Genomic DNA, 16,270 nt, shown 5'->3' on the forward strand with positions numbered 1-16,270 from the left:
CCTTGATGTACAGTTCCTTTCTGAGGGGGCAGAGAGTAAGAAGTGTAGTCAGTGAAACCATTACAAGTGGAGCAGAAAGTGTTAATGCAGCTGTGGTCTTCACAGCTTCAGGAAGGACATGGGACTGCCTCAGCCCCAAGCAAGCCTTTCAGAATCCCGAGCAGAGAGTGTCTGGGAGCACCTGTTGTTTGTGATCTTCTTTAGGGTTGTGATCAGCCATAGGCCTTGGGGCATTGTCTCCACTGCTTTCTTTTCTGACTGTGGAAGCCTCAGAGGGAGTAGGTGGTTTACATAAAACCACAGTAAGCACGGTGCATGCTGAAGCTGAATCTGGTAGCACTGAGACCGTGTACTTCATCTGCTTTCTGAACGTGCAAGGTGAAGTGTAGCCAAGATCTATGTATTCATGAAAGGCCATGCCAATCATTTCCAACTGAAACTGAGGCAGCTCCCTGGGAAACATTTTGGGTTAGCTCAGAGAGACTGATGTTTCATGGCAGGGGAAACTGACTTAAGGATGCTATTAACATTTGTGTACACGGCAAAAAATGTACCGAGTGCTCCAAAGAATGCGGAGGTGAGAGGGAAACTTTGCAGTTAGTGTGAGAGTTGATATAAGGAAAATGAGTACCATAGATATACATGAAAATATGTAAGAGAAATGAACTGGGGAGTGTGCCCGAATAATCAGTGTTTACGGTTGTTAACCATAAGTGAGATGCATTGCTTTCTTCAATGCATTCAGTCCAAATGATTCTGACAATAACCTTGATGAATCTGATTATTGTCTCCCCTTCTAAAGGGTGATGAGACTTGACGAGGTGAAAGAGGCTGTCCAAAGACACACAGATAAATGGTGTTGACGTGAGGCTGAACGGATCCAGGGAAGCTGGGACAGAGCTCACAGCTTCAAGGTTGACAAAAAAGAAGAGGAAATAAATATGCTCTTGTGACAACTCCACTCTTAAAATAAACTGGGGGCTTGAACCGCAGCTTTGACTGGCCAAGTGTCCCAGTAGCCTCATGGCAGCAGGCTCATCCTTGCAGCTCTTCAGGTCATTGTTAATTCACCTGGCACATGTGGCTTTGCACTGTGCCCTGAGATGCTGTCCCAGTGCGACAGGTGGATGCTGCCCTCCTCGCCCACATGGGAGGCATCACTCTTGCTTCCGGAGAGGGCAGACCATCAGAATGGTGCTGTTTCCACAGAATATGTGGGGGATGAGTCAGACAAGTTGGTCACATCTATACCGGGTCCTCAGGTGGCAATTTGTCCTCAACATGGCTGGATGCCAGTGCAGAAAACATATTTAGGAAAAGTAAAAATGAATCTAGAATGGAGACAAATTTCTCAAGCACATCTCAAAAAATATTTGTTTAATCATTCTCTTATTTTAAAAACATTATTGTGTTCCAGACAGCTTGACAGGAGAGTGGTGCGCAGAGATTAAAGACACAGCCCCTCCCGTGTCCACACATCCAGTAAGACAGAAAGTTATCCAAAACCCAGGCAGGTGTGTTACGTGCCATAACCTGCGCAAGGAGCTGTGGAGACAGGAAAGGGACCCGCTGAAGCCTGCTGGGGTGAAAAGGGTTGCTGGGAGGATCTAAATGGATAATGTGGCTACAGGAAACACCAGGTTTCTACAGGAGGAAACCCTGCTGGCAGTGCTAGAAAGAGGGTGAGTACGCTCAGGCTGGCCATGAAGATGTGAGCTGGCTGGGAAGTCGTAGCTTAGCCTAACTCAGCAGGGTGCTTGTGGGGCAGTGGTGCCAGAAGGACAGAAGAATTATGGGTAAAGGACTTGGAAGTTCTCCAGCAGGGTTATGGATGCAGTCTGTGTTCAGTTAAAAATGGAGGTTCTGGTTCCCGGTTTCTTTGTCAATTTTTTCAGCATATAGAACATTCTTTTGACTTCTAAAATGCCGTAATATGAAATAATACTCTTGTCCTTGCAGTTTCTGAGGAAGACAAAGGTTTTGGACCGATATTTGAAGAGCAGCCGATCAATACTATTTATCCAGAGGAGTCGCTGGAAGGGAAAGTTTCTCTCAACTGCCGGGCACGCGCCAGTCCCTTCCCTGTGTACAAGTAAGGTGCTCCAGGCCCTCTGGCGGGGAGGGTTGGTCTAAGGGTTCCAAGCCAGGTCTGTGGGGAAATCTGGAATATACAGTGGCTAGGAACAGACGCTGGTGCAGGGCTGTTGAAGAATGTTGTCAATAGCACATCCGTAGGAGCTATTCTTAAATACATGCAAATAACTCTAACATCCTGCACAAATAAGGCTCATAGCATTTGACATCATCCTCTTAAAATGTGTCTAATGGAGATTCTGCTTTATCCATGAAAAAGGTTGTATGACAATCATGCCTAATTTTTTTTTAATTTTTTCATTGGAAAGTCAGATGCATAGAGAGGCGGAAAGACAGAGAGGAAGATCTTCTGTCCGATGATTCATTCCTCAAGTGACCGCAGCGGCCAGAGCTGAGGTGATCAGAAGCCAGGAGCCTCTTCTGGGTCTCCCACGCGGGTGCAGGGTCCCAAAGCTTTGCGCTGTCCTGGTCTGCTTTCCCAGGCCACAAGCAGGGAGCTGCATGGGAAGTGGGACTGCTGGCATTAGAGCTAGCTCTCCTATAGCATCCCGGTGTGTGCAAGGCAAGGACTTCAGCTGCTAGGCTACCTTGTCAGGCCCAAATCATGCATAATTTAAATTCCAAATATGAGAATAAAACATATTCCTGCGCATTGGGCTGTACAAGTCAGGCCTACAGATGAATAATATTTCTTTATTTCCTATGCTTAAAAGGCTTGTAAGGATAATTCTAGAAAAGTGTCATCTTTTTAGTGGTCTCACATCTAGATTCTGGACAACACAGCAAATTTCTTAAATATCTGTAGCTATGAGCTGAGCTATGTAAACCCGTATCCATTCTTCTAGGACTACGTATTCATGGTATCAAAATAGGTATATAAAACGTAGCACAAGGGCCCAGCTCAGTAGCCTAATGGCTGAAGTCCTTGCCTTGCATAGGCCAGGATCCTATATGGGCACCGTTTCATATCCCAAGTGCTCCACTTCCCATCCAGCTCCCTGCTTGTGGCCTGGGAAAGCAGAATAGGATGGCCCAAAGCTCTGGGACCCTGCACCCACGTGGGAGACCCAGAAGAGGCTCCTGGCTTCTGATCACCTTAGCTCTGCCCGTTGCAGTCACTTGGGGAGTGAATCATTGGATGAAAGATCTTCCTCTCTGTCTCTCCTGTATATCTGACTTTGCAATAAAAAGAAATAAATCTAAAAAAAATCGTTTTGATAAATTTCTTTCCTCGATAGAAACTTAGCTTTCTAGCTCGTAAAATGTTTTTATCAGGGAGAATATCCCTTTACCTCTTTTGAGTCCTAACTGTACTGATTTTCTTTGGTAGTGGCTATAATTACAAAATTATTCTTAAAATACACATTTAAACACAGAATCACTATCCCATTGAAATTATTTTTGTTGCTTTACTTTCGTGCATGAGAGTGCAATATCAGCAGTATTTTATGAATTATAGAGACTTTTGTTCTGACAGGTTCGATAGCCTAGACTTCTTCCTGCTCCTGGGCTTGTCTGACAGGAGCCTGCGTCCAGGGCCGCAGTGTGGAGGAGCAGAGCAATGGGGACTGTAGAGGAACTTGCAGGAGAGAACGCCTGAGTGCCTGTGTAGGTGCACGGAAGCAGCTGACTATTAGAAAATCCAGCTGAGGACTGAGTTCTTATGATTTCCAAAGAGGTGCATCAGTTCTTCAGATCTGTGTGCGTGGATCGATGGTCAGACCTGTACGTGTGGATCAAATGTCAGATACTAGGGAGCTGTCTCAGTGATGCTGACTTCTTAGAGTCTCCCTGACATTGGTGCACATCAACCTGCAGCGGGCTGGAGGGGATGACATAGAGGGATGTTCTCAGGTGATTTTCTCAGAACTCTGCAGGGACAAGACCATGCTTCTCCTTGCTGACCTCTTCCAAGCAGCCCACAGAAAGCAAGGAGCAGAGCTTTGCATGGCTAATACACTGCCACTTGGCCACCCCGGGTTTACTGCGCCTAAAAGCCCTAGTATGACCTCACCATCTCTGCAAGACCCCGAACCTGTTACAAGAGGAGAGGAGAGGGAAGGGGAGGAGAGGAGAGGGAAGGGGAGGAAAGGAGAGGGAAGGGGAGGAGAGGAGAGGAAGAAGGAAACCTTTCCAAGTCACTTTCTCTCCCGAGCAAGCCATCCTGCTCTCGTCAAGGCCATACAGTGATTCCCAGGGTGCTTTTATGCTTGTAATATGGTCTGGTTGATGGCTTCTTCATGGTGACACCCTGAGAGCTTCAGCAGGGAACTTTGTTCCTCGCTTCTCAGCCCGTGGCTTCTGTTGTCCAACCCCCACACCCTGGGCAGCAAGCAATGCAGCCACTGCTGTGTTTAACGCAGTGCTAAAGGATTGCAACAATAGCGTGTATGTCTTAAAATACTCGCAGACCAAGGGACTTACCCAAACAGTGTGCAATGAGATCATTTCATGACATCACAGGCAGAATCAGATCCATGAGAAGGAATTTCAGGCTGTGTTTTGAGTCAACACAATGGAGGACAAATTCCCACCAGACAGAGCTGCCGGAGCGTATAGAGTCCAGTGCCCAGGCAAGTCTGAGACCTTTGCCCTGTTGGCATGATTCAGGCAGGAGGGTGATGCTCTCATCGGGGGAGAGGGTAAGGAGGCTTCGTGTATTGGGTTGGAATTAAGTGTGCATGAAAAATGCAAAAACAGCATTGTTTTAGCTTGCTTTTTATGTTACCTTCTTACGCTAGAGAAGCATAGTAAAAAGGTCCCCATAACGTTGACCTCATAGAAGACACTGTAGACATCTGGGGTCATTTGGGCAGTTTTAAGCTACTCAAAGTGCCAGGCGGTGACTGATATGACCACAACATGCTACGTGGCTGTCGCAGACCCCTCCTGAGGAGTTGGTAGCTTGAAACAGAATGGCTGTAAAACCATGCCACTGTTCACCTTAATTGAAACCTGTTTTTTGCGTGCATGGTTAAATCCCTATTTGTAGTCCACCGATGTCTAGCAGAGCCTCTAGCAATCTGCTTGTTTGCAATCTGTCTCATCTCCATCATCCGGGGATTACGCGGTGGGAGCCCTCTTTGCTGCAGGTAATGGACGCAGGACAAAAGGTCTGAAGAGGCACAAAATGACCATTAACGCCTCCCTGGGCCCAGGCATGTCTCATGAATATTTTTGCAGCTTGACCTCAGAGGACTAACCAGGTGCAACCAATTTCAAGTTGTGTGATTGTCCTCTAGTGGTCAAAATATGCTATTTGTTTGGCATATCTGTAATTTCAGTATTCTAGGGTAGACTCACTTTGCTGTAAAGAATCAGATACTGAAATGTTGTGTTTGCTTCTGATGGAATAATGATTTAATACTATATGTAACATATCTGCTTTCGATGATAATGATAAATGCATGAATGGTTATTCATTATTGCCATGCATATCTGCCAGGTGACCAATTTCTGTAGCCAACCTCAATTAAAAAAAAAATTAGACATTTGAAACACTTCTTTTTAAGGAGGGGATATGTCACACACTTGACTGTTTCTCTTTCTGTACCTGATCTAAAGGGTCAGTCATGGTCCCAGTCTCAGAATTATCGGGCATGAAGAAATGCACCCCGAGTTCTGGACTTCGGCACTGGACTTTGTGCAGAGCTGGTCCCAAATGACGTAGAAGGCTGCGAGCCGACAGTCCCCAGGCCTCCTGAGCTGCGGTGTGACATTTGCGTCTCTTTCCCCCAGATGGAGGATGAATAATGGCGATGTTGATCTGACGAGTGACCGCTACAGCATGGTGGGGGGGAACCTGGTCATCAACAGCCCTGACAAGCAGAAGGATGCTGGCGTGTACTACTGCTTGGCGTCCAACAACTACGGCATGGTCAGGAGTACCGAGGCCACCCTGAGCTTTGGCTGTAAGTAACTACAGAGGGAAGATGGGAGGAAGTGATTGTTGCCTGAATTTCAGTGATCGGTGGGTAATCTGTGTTCAACTGTGCAGCTGAGCATGTGAGGGTCGACTCTTGGCATCTTCTCCCTTTGCATTTCTTCTGTGAACTTGTTCCAGTGAGAATAAGTGCTCCTGCCTCACCGTCCCATCAAAAGGCCCCAATACCTTAAATGTGTGGTGATAGAAGAGACAAATCATCCAGAGTGGGCGGGGCTAGGAGTTACTGACATCCCTGAAATACTGAAGCATCACTTGTACAATAAGCCAATGGTCTGAGTCTCAAACCTTGCCTGATCTTGAGAGAGTCTTACTGGAAACACTGAGTCCTACATTGTCAAGGGGGCATTGCCACCCACCGGGACGGTGAAAAATTGGTGAGAATATCATAAAAGAAAACATCCTGGCAGGTACAGCATAATGATGGCGGACTTCCCATAGCTCAGCCCTACTGACCAAAATTCAGTTGTTAGTGTTTATCTTTTCGTTATCAACAGCAGACAGTGATCGTAGCATGAACACAGTGAGTTAGGACGTCCTACAGCAGACAGTGATCGTAAGACGGGATGGGAAGGGCTGTCAGATCCCATTAGGTTAGGGGAATATGGAAATGTTACTTTGCAGTGACGTCACAGAATGAATGGTCAGAGTGCATCACTCTGAAACAAGGGAGAGACAGACTTTTATTTTTCAAGAATGATCTGGTCAAAGGGAAGAACTATGCCTTTCTCATCCATAATGAAATGGGAACAAGAAAAAGCAATTTCAAGGCTGGGAGGTAATGTGTAAGTGTTGTCCTGTGTGGCAGCATTGTTATCCAAGTTGAAATGCTGAGTGAGCCGTTGAGAATGGGTATGTATCCAGTCAAGGGACATGGATTTGAAGAGTGACCTGTGAAAAGGGGCCATTAGATGCAGTTTCTAGTGACAGACCAGATACTGAGGAATGTAAACTGGGGTTTGGGTTTGGGTTTTGATCAGAGGTAAGGAAAGGAGGAGGGGAACTGAACAAACGAGTTAGTAGAACCAATGAGATCAATGAAGGATAGGACAGAAGAATACCAGGAAGCCAGAAAAGTCTCAGTTCCAAAATACCCAGAAAAGAGTGAAAACAATCAGAGCCGAGACAAACTCAGTGTTTGAGAAGCAGCAGGGTCTGGCACAATAGCTCGGTGGCCAAATTCATCACCTTGCAAGTGCTGGGATCCCATATAGTTCCAGTTTGTGTCTTAGCTGCTTCACTTCCCATCCAGCTCCCTACTTATGGTCTGGGAAACAATAAAGGATGGCCCAAGTGCTAGGGACCTTGCACTCACGTGGGAGACCCAGAAGAAACTCGTGGCTTCAGATCAGTTCCCCTGTGGCCATTGCAAACCAGCAATGGAAGGTCACTCCCTGTCTCTCCTTCTCTAATTCTGATCTGACTGTCTAATAAAAAATTTTAAAAGAAATTTTTTAAAAGAAAAACAAATAGTATTAAAATAAACAGGTAAAACTAAAGTGGCATGGAGTTGGTCATATTCCTATTCTCCAGCCTCTGTCCTTTTCTCCCTCTGCAGTCCGTAAGTCCTCCCTTGGGAAGGGACCTATACTCCAGGCACCCTTCCTCTACCTCCTCTCCTCCCTGGCATTGGGAGATGCCCGGGTCTTTCTGATCCTCTAATTCTCCCCGGGCCGGGGACTAAGCCTGCAGGAGACCTGGAACCTTCAGGGGCAGCAGGCCACTCTGCCACCTGATCCCGGGTTTCCAGCTTGACAAGAAACCTTTGAGCATGGGTGCAAACCCATGTGAGTAAAAGTGAGTTGACTTTCACAAGCTTCGCCAGACCGACTGAGAGGTCCTATTCAGTGTCTAGTGAGTGAGTTTCTGGAGGGTAAAATCTGATGAGTTGACCAGAGGGTGACTATGTTTCCATTCTCTTTTGTGATTAGATCTGGACCCTTTCCCGCCTGAGGAACGCCCGGAAGTCCGAGTGAAAGAAGGAAAGGGAATGGTGCTGCTCTGTGACCCTCCGTACCATTTCCCAGGTAAAGGTGTGGGCCGTTCGCGTGTCACTCACACAGCAAGAAGGCTGCAGTATTGATGACTGGCTGGGCCTAGTGGTCACGGCTCATTATTAAGGAAGTGGGACCCTGCATCACTTTGAGAGAACTGACATCCCTCACAGTGCGTCTAGGAACTACTCTTGGCTCATTAGTCACTTGGCCGGAATCCCAGGGGCCTCTGCAGGTTTCCATTTATAGCTGCTGGGCCTGTATCCTCATTAAACTCCCAATTGCACAGGGACAATTATGATAGAAAAATTATGATAGATTCTCCAGGAATTACTTCTTGATATAGAACAGTATCAAGGAATGATGTGTAACTAATCATTTTCTTAATAACAGCAGCAGTATGAAAGGGTACTCTAAAAGTTTATGGAAAGTGAGAAGATAAATTTACTTTGGTACAAAAAGATTGAAATCCATGCATGTAAGGGGCCTTCTCAGAGTTCATGAATATACTTATGATGCGAAGCTGTGCGTGACTGCGGAAGGCTTTGCACCATAATAAGCTTGTTTTTAATTCCATCTTCCATGGGCTTTTGAAGCTGAGATCCTGTGAACTGTACCTGAATGTTAGAAAGGCTATCCACTCTGTAGGAGCACCGATCTGCAGGAGTCAGCAGCCTCACAAGTGGGATTAAATTCAGTGTCATCCGTTATGAAAGCCATTTCTAAATATAATTTTTCTGTAGTTTGATATAGCAAAAATAAAAGCCATCAGAGAGCCAGTTAAAGGTGAATGCATCGTATGCTGTCACCAGTTTTCACTTGTTTGATTTATCAAATGCTCCTTAAATGACATAAAAACACCACTTTTTCCAATGGAAAAATGTTTTATTATTCTTATTATGTCAAAAGCCCAACTTTAAGCATCTCCATAGAGAATAGAATGTAACACTACCGTAAGTAATTTGTAAAGAACACACCTATCTGGTGTATGTGTGGGGCGTATATATACACACACGAAGTATATTTCACAGGAAGTTATACGTGTATGTATTCCATGCAGGACCAAAGACCGTGTGCGTAATAGTGGTTGCTGATGTAGCAAGTGCTGGGAATGGTGATTATTTGATAGATCCAGGAGAATCATTTGAAATTCATAGCACTGAACTGTTTCAGTGAGAGAATAGTTATTTTTTTTTCTTTAGAAGTCGGTGAAACTCTGTCTGGTTTTACAAAGAAAACCACTTCCTAGGGTTTGGCACAAACAAAGCAGTTTTCGAAGACAGCCAGGGCCCCACTCGACCTCATCGGAGGCTGGGTGAGTTCATCCCGGGCCTGGTGGATGACGCAGCACTTCCGCGAGCACTTGCAGTTATCCAACCAGGCACTTGCTTGTGACGCAGAAAGGACACCACGGAGCAAAGCAGGAGTAGCCACCAGCCCCCAGACAGCCTGCGCAGGGCGGGACACCCAGTAGGCAGGTGCTACCAAGAAGCAACAATGCGGGGAAAGAGGGAGAGAGAAAGCAGCAGGGGGTGGAGAGCTGAGCAGGTGGCTAATTTATCAAAAGATGGGAAAAATCTAAACAGTTTTCCACTTATTCCTTCAGAACACATTCTAGTATTTCATGTGTATTTACAAAGAAAGATGCAGAATGTAGCGAGTTTAGCAAGTGACGCCGTTTGGGATAAACAGTAAAATCAGCCCAATGCACGGTAGCAGCTCAGACAAGTTCCCCTATGCCCTGTGCGGGTCCAGCCTCTCGCAGGGCAGCGAAGGGATGTCACTACTGGTTGTAAAACCACGCCTTCAGTGCGCCCTGGCGCTGACTCCTCCTGAAATGGCACTTTTAGAGTGCTGTGTTACGTAATCTGGGAAACAGAGGACGGGTTTTTCAGAGCCAGCTGGTTGTATCATCAACGCAAGGCTTGGAGAGACCCAGAGGTGGAGATTTCACTGAGTCTGTAAGAGAACTGAGTCAAGGTTTCGCTGGAGTCTTTATGCGAGCTGGGTCAGAACTGGGCCTCGTGCAGAGGCGTGGGAATTGCACAGCTTGTGTTAACGGTGGTGAGGTGAGGACATCACGTCCACCAATGCTGCTAGGGACCTCAGGCAAGTCACTGGAGCCACCAGGCCTGGGCTTTCCCACTTACAAATGACAATAGCAGGCCATGCCTGCTTTTGTAGCAACAGTCTGTGGCTTCATTACAGTCTCTGCACATCACTGTAACATTCTGTGTTTATTATCAGTTTGTCCACATGGGGGCCCTGATCAGTAGGCTGAAATGTGTGAGGGGCAAAGACCATAGCAGGGAAGGTACTCAGTTTCTGTTAAATAGTCTGTCTGTATCGGACACTGAGTTGGTCTACCCAGTTATCCTACAGCTCAGCACTTCCGTTCACGTCAACGTTAGTGTACTAACCTCCCTGGGCAAAGTGTCACCTCCGAGGTGCAGCTTTGTGGGTCCCCTTGGCTCATTTGTTGGCAGGGAGGCAGGAGCCAGGGAAGGGTCGCTAAGCATCCTGGTGAGATGGTGTCTAGAATCAGGAAGGTTTCTTTGTCGACACGACTCTGATGGCTTCTCATGGTGTGTATTTAGACATCATGGTACTCAAAGTGCCTTTTTTTGTAAAGAAATACCTTTACTTTTCTGATATTTTAAAGTGTTTGGGGTTTATTACTAGAAATCACTGTAAAATATTGATCTCTTTTATAATAGAGAACAGACAAATTATTTCTGAATCAGGAGAGGTCAAAATTTTCTTTAAAACTGATCATAAATGGGACAAGTAGCATGCCAGTTCTTTCTACATGTGGTACTTCTTTCTGAACCTAGGATAACATAATTTCAAAAATCTATATAACCTTCTAAAAATTTCTTCCTATCCTATTCCTTCTGGAACCCTAAATTAGCATAAAGATTACAAAACTAATGTAATAGTTTGTAGGCATGTCTAAACAAGTGCATGGCATCAGTAACTCTGGAGACTGATATGGTAGGGTTTTTTTCTTAATTTTCAAATTTATTTTAATTTTGTTTGAAAGGCACACATACACGCACACACACACATGTGTTGTATCCACTGGCTCGCTCCCCAGATGCCTGCACCAGCCAGGCCTGGGCTGGACTGAGGCCCAGAGCCCGGTCTCCTGCCAGTGTGGCAGGAATCTGAATAACTGGACTACTTCTGCTCTTTCCAAGGATGTACATAGCAGAAGCTCCTTTACAAACACAGTAACTGTAACTTGACCTTCACTCTGATATGGGATCTGGGACTCTCTAGCCATTGGTCAACCAGTGTGCCAAATTCCCACCCCTCTTTCTCTTGCACACTTTATCTGTAATATCTATTTTTTATTCGTTGAACATATAGGTAAAGTTGCCACCTGCCACAATAGCATCCCATATGGGTCCCAGCTGCTGCACATTAGATCCAGCTCCCTGGTAATGCTACTTGAGGATCATGGAGGATGGCCCAGTGCTTGGGCCCCTGCCACCCACATGGGAGAGCAGGATGAAGTTCCTGGTTCCTTGCTTTGTCTTGGGGAAGCCCTGGCCTTTGTAGCCATTGGAGGGGAGAACCAACAGATGAAAGATATGTCTGTCTCTCTGTCCCTACTTCTATCCCTGTAACTCTGACTTTTAAATAAATAAATCACCAAAAAAGAGAAAAAGAAAAGTGCATAAATAATCTAAATATAATGCCTGAGCTCTCATTCCCAGCCATGTGCTTTCCACGCCAGGTGCAGCTTTGCCAGTAACCTTGACTTTCATGAAGTAAAATGATGGTTGCCCTGGTTGTTTCATCTGGAAAGGTCTCGAGTGTGAGGAAATCTTGACTTTTTCGCATTTTTTGCCTCAAATCCTATGTCCTCAGGATGAAGACCGCCCACACTCTTACAGTCTTCACATGGTTAAAGCACCTATGGGGTTGTTTAAGGATCTGAAAGTTCTTCTTGTACGTTTGTTTGGTAACTGCTGGGCTGTTATCTGTCAAGAAAGGGAGGAGAGGCGAGAGTAGAGAACTCTGGGAAATAAGGAAAATTAAGGAAAAAACTCACCAAAAACTTAGTGTGCTATGTGAGAGAATTTCCATCATTAAAATTACTATCATGTAATTTATTTCCTAAAATTGAAGAAAATCAGTGACATGCTTTGCGCAGTTCCAATGGTTTTTACCTGCTGTGACCACAACAAGTTATATAAACCTAATTTTTTGCTCAAACTGATTTAAATAGGCGTGTACAACGAGGAAGGAGACAGAGCTGCAGTATGGAAAGTCATCTGGAGTTTATTTTATTTTTTTTTTCCTTTAATATTCATTTATTCATTAATTACATTGCATTACATGACTGGGATTTCCCCCCCTTCACCCCAAACCCTTCCCCCATCATGAATTCCTTCACCTTGATGCATAACCACAGTTCAAGTTCCGTTGAGATTCCCTAATTAAAAGTTTACACCATACAGAGTCCAGCATCCCACTTGTCCAGTTCAAGTTCAACGGCCTCTTAGGGAGGCCCTCTCAGGTTTGTAGGCAGAGCCAGCAGAGCGTCACCTCGATCAATTAGAAGCTCCAACATATCATCAGCAACAGTCCAGGTACGATGAGGCTGGTGCAGAGTCCACTGATTGACATAGTCCGTCTTAGGGTTTCCCCTTGTCCAGTTTTCCGCTGCAAGCATAAAGCTGAGGTGGTTGATTCATCTACTCCATTTTCCATCTTTTTTTGATTAATGCTTTGATTCCTCCATTTTGTTCAGGGGATGGAGTTTATTTTTAAAACTCAACAGGACAAGTCCGTCATGACTTCATAAGAGACCTGGACTCAGAATTTCAGTCCTACCTAATGGTACCGCAATGCCTATTGGATCTCTGGATTCTCCCTTAGTTCGGCAATGAAATGAAAATAAGAATATTAATAGCCCAGAAAATAATAGATAAATAAATGTAATTTCTTGGCACCATGCTTAGGTAATTCATGTGAAATATGAGAGCAATTGGGAAATTTGTACTGTTTGTCTTGCCTTTCCTCCAACCGTTGCTGCATCATCACCTCTATAGATTAAGTGATAGTTTGGTTCAAGAAAGCAAAGCATTTGTTTTCAACATTTTCTTGTAGATGATCTTAGCTACCGCTGGCTTCTAAATGAATTTCCCGTATTTATCACAATGGATAAGCGAAGGTTTGTGTCCCAGACCAATGGGAATCTCTACATCGCCAACGTTGAGCCTTCCGACAAGGGCAATTATTCCTGCTTTGTGTCCAGTCCTTCTATTACCAAGAGTGTATTCAGCAAATTCATCCCCCTCATCCCCACGCCTGAACGTAAGTAGTGAATTTGTCGCACTCCTGTTTTTGCAAGGTTGTCTTTCCACAGTGTGTTGAGGATGGCGGTGGTAAGAAGGCAGACCAAGCAGTAGCTGAGACATGACCTCACACAGAACCCTGTGCTTGAAGGGGCTGAGGCCTGCTCCTGGACTTTCTCGTATTGAGAAAAGTCAGCTCCTGAAGCTGCCCAGAACGGTCAGATTCTGCGGTTGCCCCCGGGTGAGGACATGCAGCTGGGCCGAATCCCCAAGGTCACAGTGTACCAGCCTGTAACATTGCCGAGATCCTCCCCAGCGTCTCCCAGAAGGAGAACGAACCTGGGCACTGGCGGCTGTTTGCGTTCTTCCTGTCTCCCTGCAAGAAACATCCCTGCCCCTGCTGGGCTCCTTGCTCACACTGTTCTCACCTGCTCCCAGCATCGTAGTCAGGACTTACCCCTTTGCTTTCCCGCCGCTCTTCCGGTCATCAGAATTCCTTCCGCTTTGTTGTCATTGCATAGCCTTCGGGGTTCACCCCCGCAGTCGAGTGATCACAGTGTTCTTCTGTAAATCCAGAGGACACTTCCCAGACCTTCTCGTCCACCCCCTGACACTCTTCCCTGCATCCTCAAGTTGCAGCCCTTTCTTAATATCCTTGAATTCTGTGTCGTCTTGGGTCTCCAAAAGATGCCATATGTTCGATCTTTAGCGGGGTGTCCTCACCTCCTTACACATTTTGAACAGTCACTTCAAATTCATACCTCCACATTGTCTTTCTCTTAGAGCTCAGCCCTGCTTGTGCCAGACATGTCCCACAAAGGGTGTCCAAGGACGTTGAGCTCCGAGGGCTCCACACTCACCCATCTGCTCCTCTGCTGGTGCATTCAGCGCCTTCCTCAGTATCATGTTAATTCTCCTGGCACTAGGCGCGGTTTTCAGCTGTCAATCCCAGCCCAAGAAGGCTGGTCCCCAGCAGGTCTCTTTTAGCGTGGATATACCTTGGAAGCTTCCTTGAAAACCTGGAACCCAAGATGCTGCTGCAGCAGGCCTGCAGTGTGTCCCCAGTGTCTACAAGTTCAAGAAGTGACTCAGGGGTTTCCAATGCGTTGAGCCTTCCTTGGGACACACGCTAGAGAAACGCAGATCCAAGGAGCAGTCCCGGGACTCGGCCTCTACAATGTGAACAGCATCCATTCTTTCTGATCTCACTGCGGTGCTCCGCGCTGGAACTCACCTGTTCTGATCGCACTGCGGTGCTCCGCGCTGGAACTCACCTGTTCTGATCGCACTGCGGTGCTCCGCGCTGGAACTCACCTGTTCTGATCGCACTGCGGTGCTCCGCGTGTTGGAACTCACCTGTTCTGATCTCACTGCGGTGCTCCGCGTGTTGGAACTCACCTGTTCTGATCGCACTGCGGTGCTCCGCGCTGGAACTCACCTGTTCTGATCGCACTGCGGTGCTCCGCGTGTTGGAACTCACCTGTTCTGATCTCACTGCGGTGCTCCGCGTGTTGGAACTCACCTGTTCTGATCGCACTGCGGTGCTCCGCGCTGGAACTCACCTGTTCTGATCTCACTGCGGTGCTCCGCGTGTTGGAACTCACCTGTTTGCCTGTGTTCATGAAGCACAGGAACCCTTTACGTCGGTAGTTTTTTGTATTTTTCCTTTCTGAGCCTCCCCCTTTAAAACTGCCAACAAAATCTAAGTCAACAAAAGACAAAATCCAGAAGGTATCTTTTTACCAAATTTCCTCTGGTAACCCCCTGTTGACGGCTGGATGTGGCCTCAGGTATCATGTTTTCAGGTCTGCAAGGAAGTGGTTCAAGCTCACCTTCAAGTCAGTGCACTGACTTCCCTTTCCATTTCTGTTTCCTCAACTTGTGCTGGTTCTGTTCAGGTTCTGTCTGATTTCTGTGGTCCCCAGTCAGCCTTCCAGACTATTCTTTGGGGCCTGTTGACCAGGTCATGTATCTGTTTGTCTCTTTAGTCTCATATAGTTTAAATACACACTCATGCTGTGTGGACAGAATAATGTTTCTTTCAAAACCAATGTGTTGGGCCCGGCGGCGTGGCCTAGCGGCTAAAGTCCTCGCCTTGAAAGCCCCGGGATCCCATATGGGCGCCGGTTCTAATCCCGGCAGCTCCACTTCCCATCCAGCTCCCTGCTTGTGGCCTGGGAAAGCAGTGGAGGGCGGCCCAAAGCCTGGGGACCCTGCACCCGCGTGGGAGACCTGGAAGAGGTTCCTGGTTCCCGGCTTCGGATCGGCACGCATCGGCCCGTTGCGGCTCACTTGGGGAGTGAATCATCGGACGGAAGATCTTCCTCTCTGTCTCTCCTCTGTATATAACTGGCTGTAATAAAATGAATAAATCTTTAAAAAAAAAAAAACCAATGTGTTAGGGAAGAGCATCCCAGGGTGGACATTGCTAGGCGGAGCGCTGTCTGTTTCTCATGCTCCCGCCCTCCTCTTGGCTCCCTCTGCCTCCATCGCTGGACACAGCTGCCCCCTGTTCCTCCTTTCTGGATGCTTTTCCCTGGCCATGCCCTTCTCTTTTTCTCCCTTCTGTTGCTTCCTTTCTTCTTTCACGTCACGCCACACTGCACCCACTGTCGTGTCTGAAACACATCATGCCTGCACGAAGGAGAGGCTTCCCTGTTGAAGTTGGTCTCATCCTATGAAAATCACTGTCTCTACAGAAACACCATTGAGCTGCATAACTAAGAGCTATTTGTGCTTTTCTTTTTAAACCTTAGGAACGACAAAGCCATATCCTGCTGATATCGTAGTTCAGTTCAAGGATGTATATGCACTGATGGGCCAAAACGTGACTTTAGAGTGTTTTGCTCTTGGAAAGTAAGTGTGCTTACACTTTTTATTAGCACAAAGAAGTATGATAACACCTAAGGAAGTAAACAGTGTAACTATTG

The 16,270-nt window shown here is 46.5% G+C and overlaps 1 protein-coding gene across 2 annotated transcripts in view; it reads left to right on the forward strand.

Annotated features, from left to right (window-relative positions):
• Positions 1 to 16,270, forward strand: part of CNTN1 (contactin 1) — an 86,459-nt gene that overhangs the window by 10,507 nt on the left and 59,682 nt on the right. For both annotated transcript variants that reach the window (XM_058656019.1, XM_058656020.1), the window contains exons 3-7: positions 1,960 to 2,092; positions 5,833 to 6,005; positions 7,969 to 8,064; positions 13,153 to 13,359; positions 16,097 to 16,196. In XM_058656019.1, coding sequence (XP_058512002.1) covers positions 1,960 to 2,092; positions 5,833 to 6,005; positions 7,969 to 8,064; positions 13,153 to 13,359; positions 16,097 to 16,196 — 709 coding nt within the window. The remainder of the gene's footprint in view (positions 1 to 1,959; positions 2,093 to 5,832; positions 6,006 to 7,968; positions 8,065 to 13,152; positions 13,360 to 16,096; positions 16,197 to 16,270) is intronic.

The sequence above is a fragment of the Ochotona princeps genome, chromosome 27, assembly GCF_030435755.1.
Source record: "Ochotona princeps isolate mOchPri1 chromosome 27, mOchPri1.hap1, whole genome shotgun sequence".
Lineage (NCBI taxonomy): Eukaryota > Metazoa > Chordata > Mammalia > Lagomorpha > Ochotonidae > Ochotona > Ochotona princeps.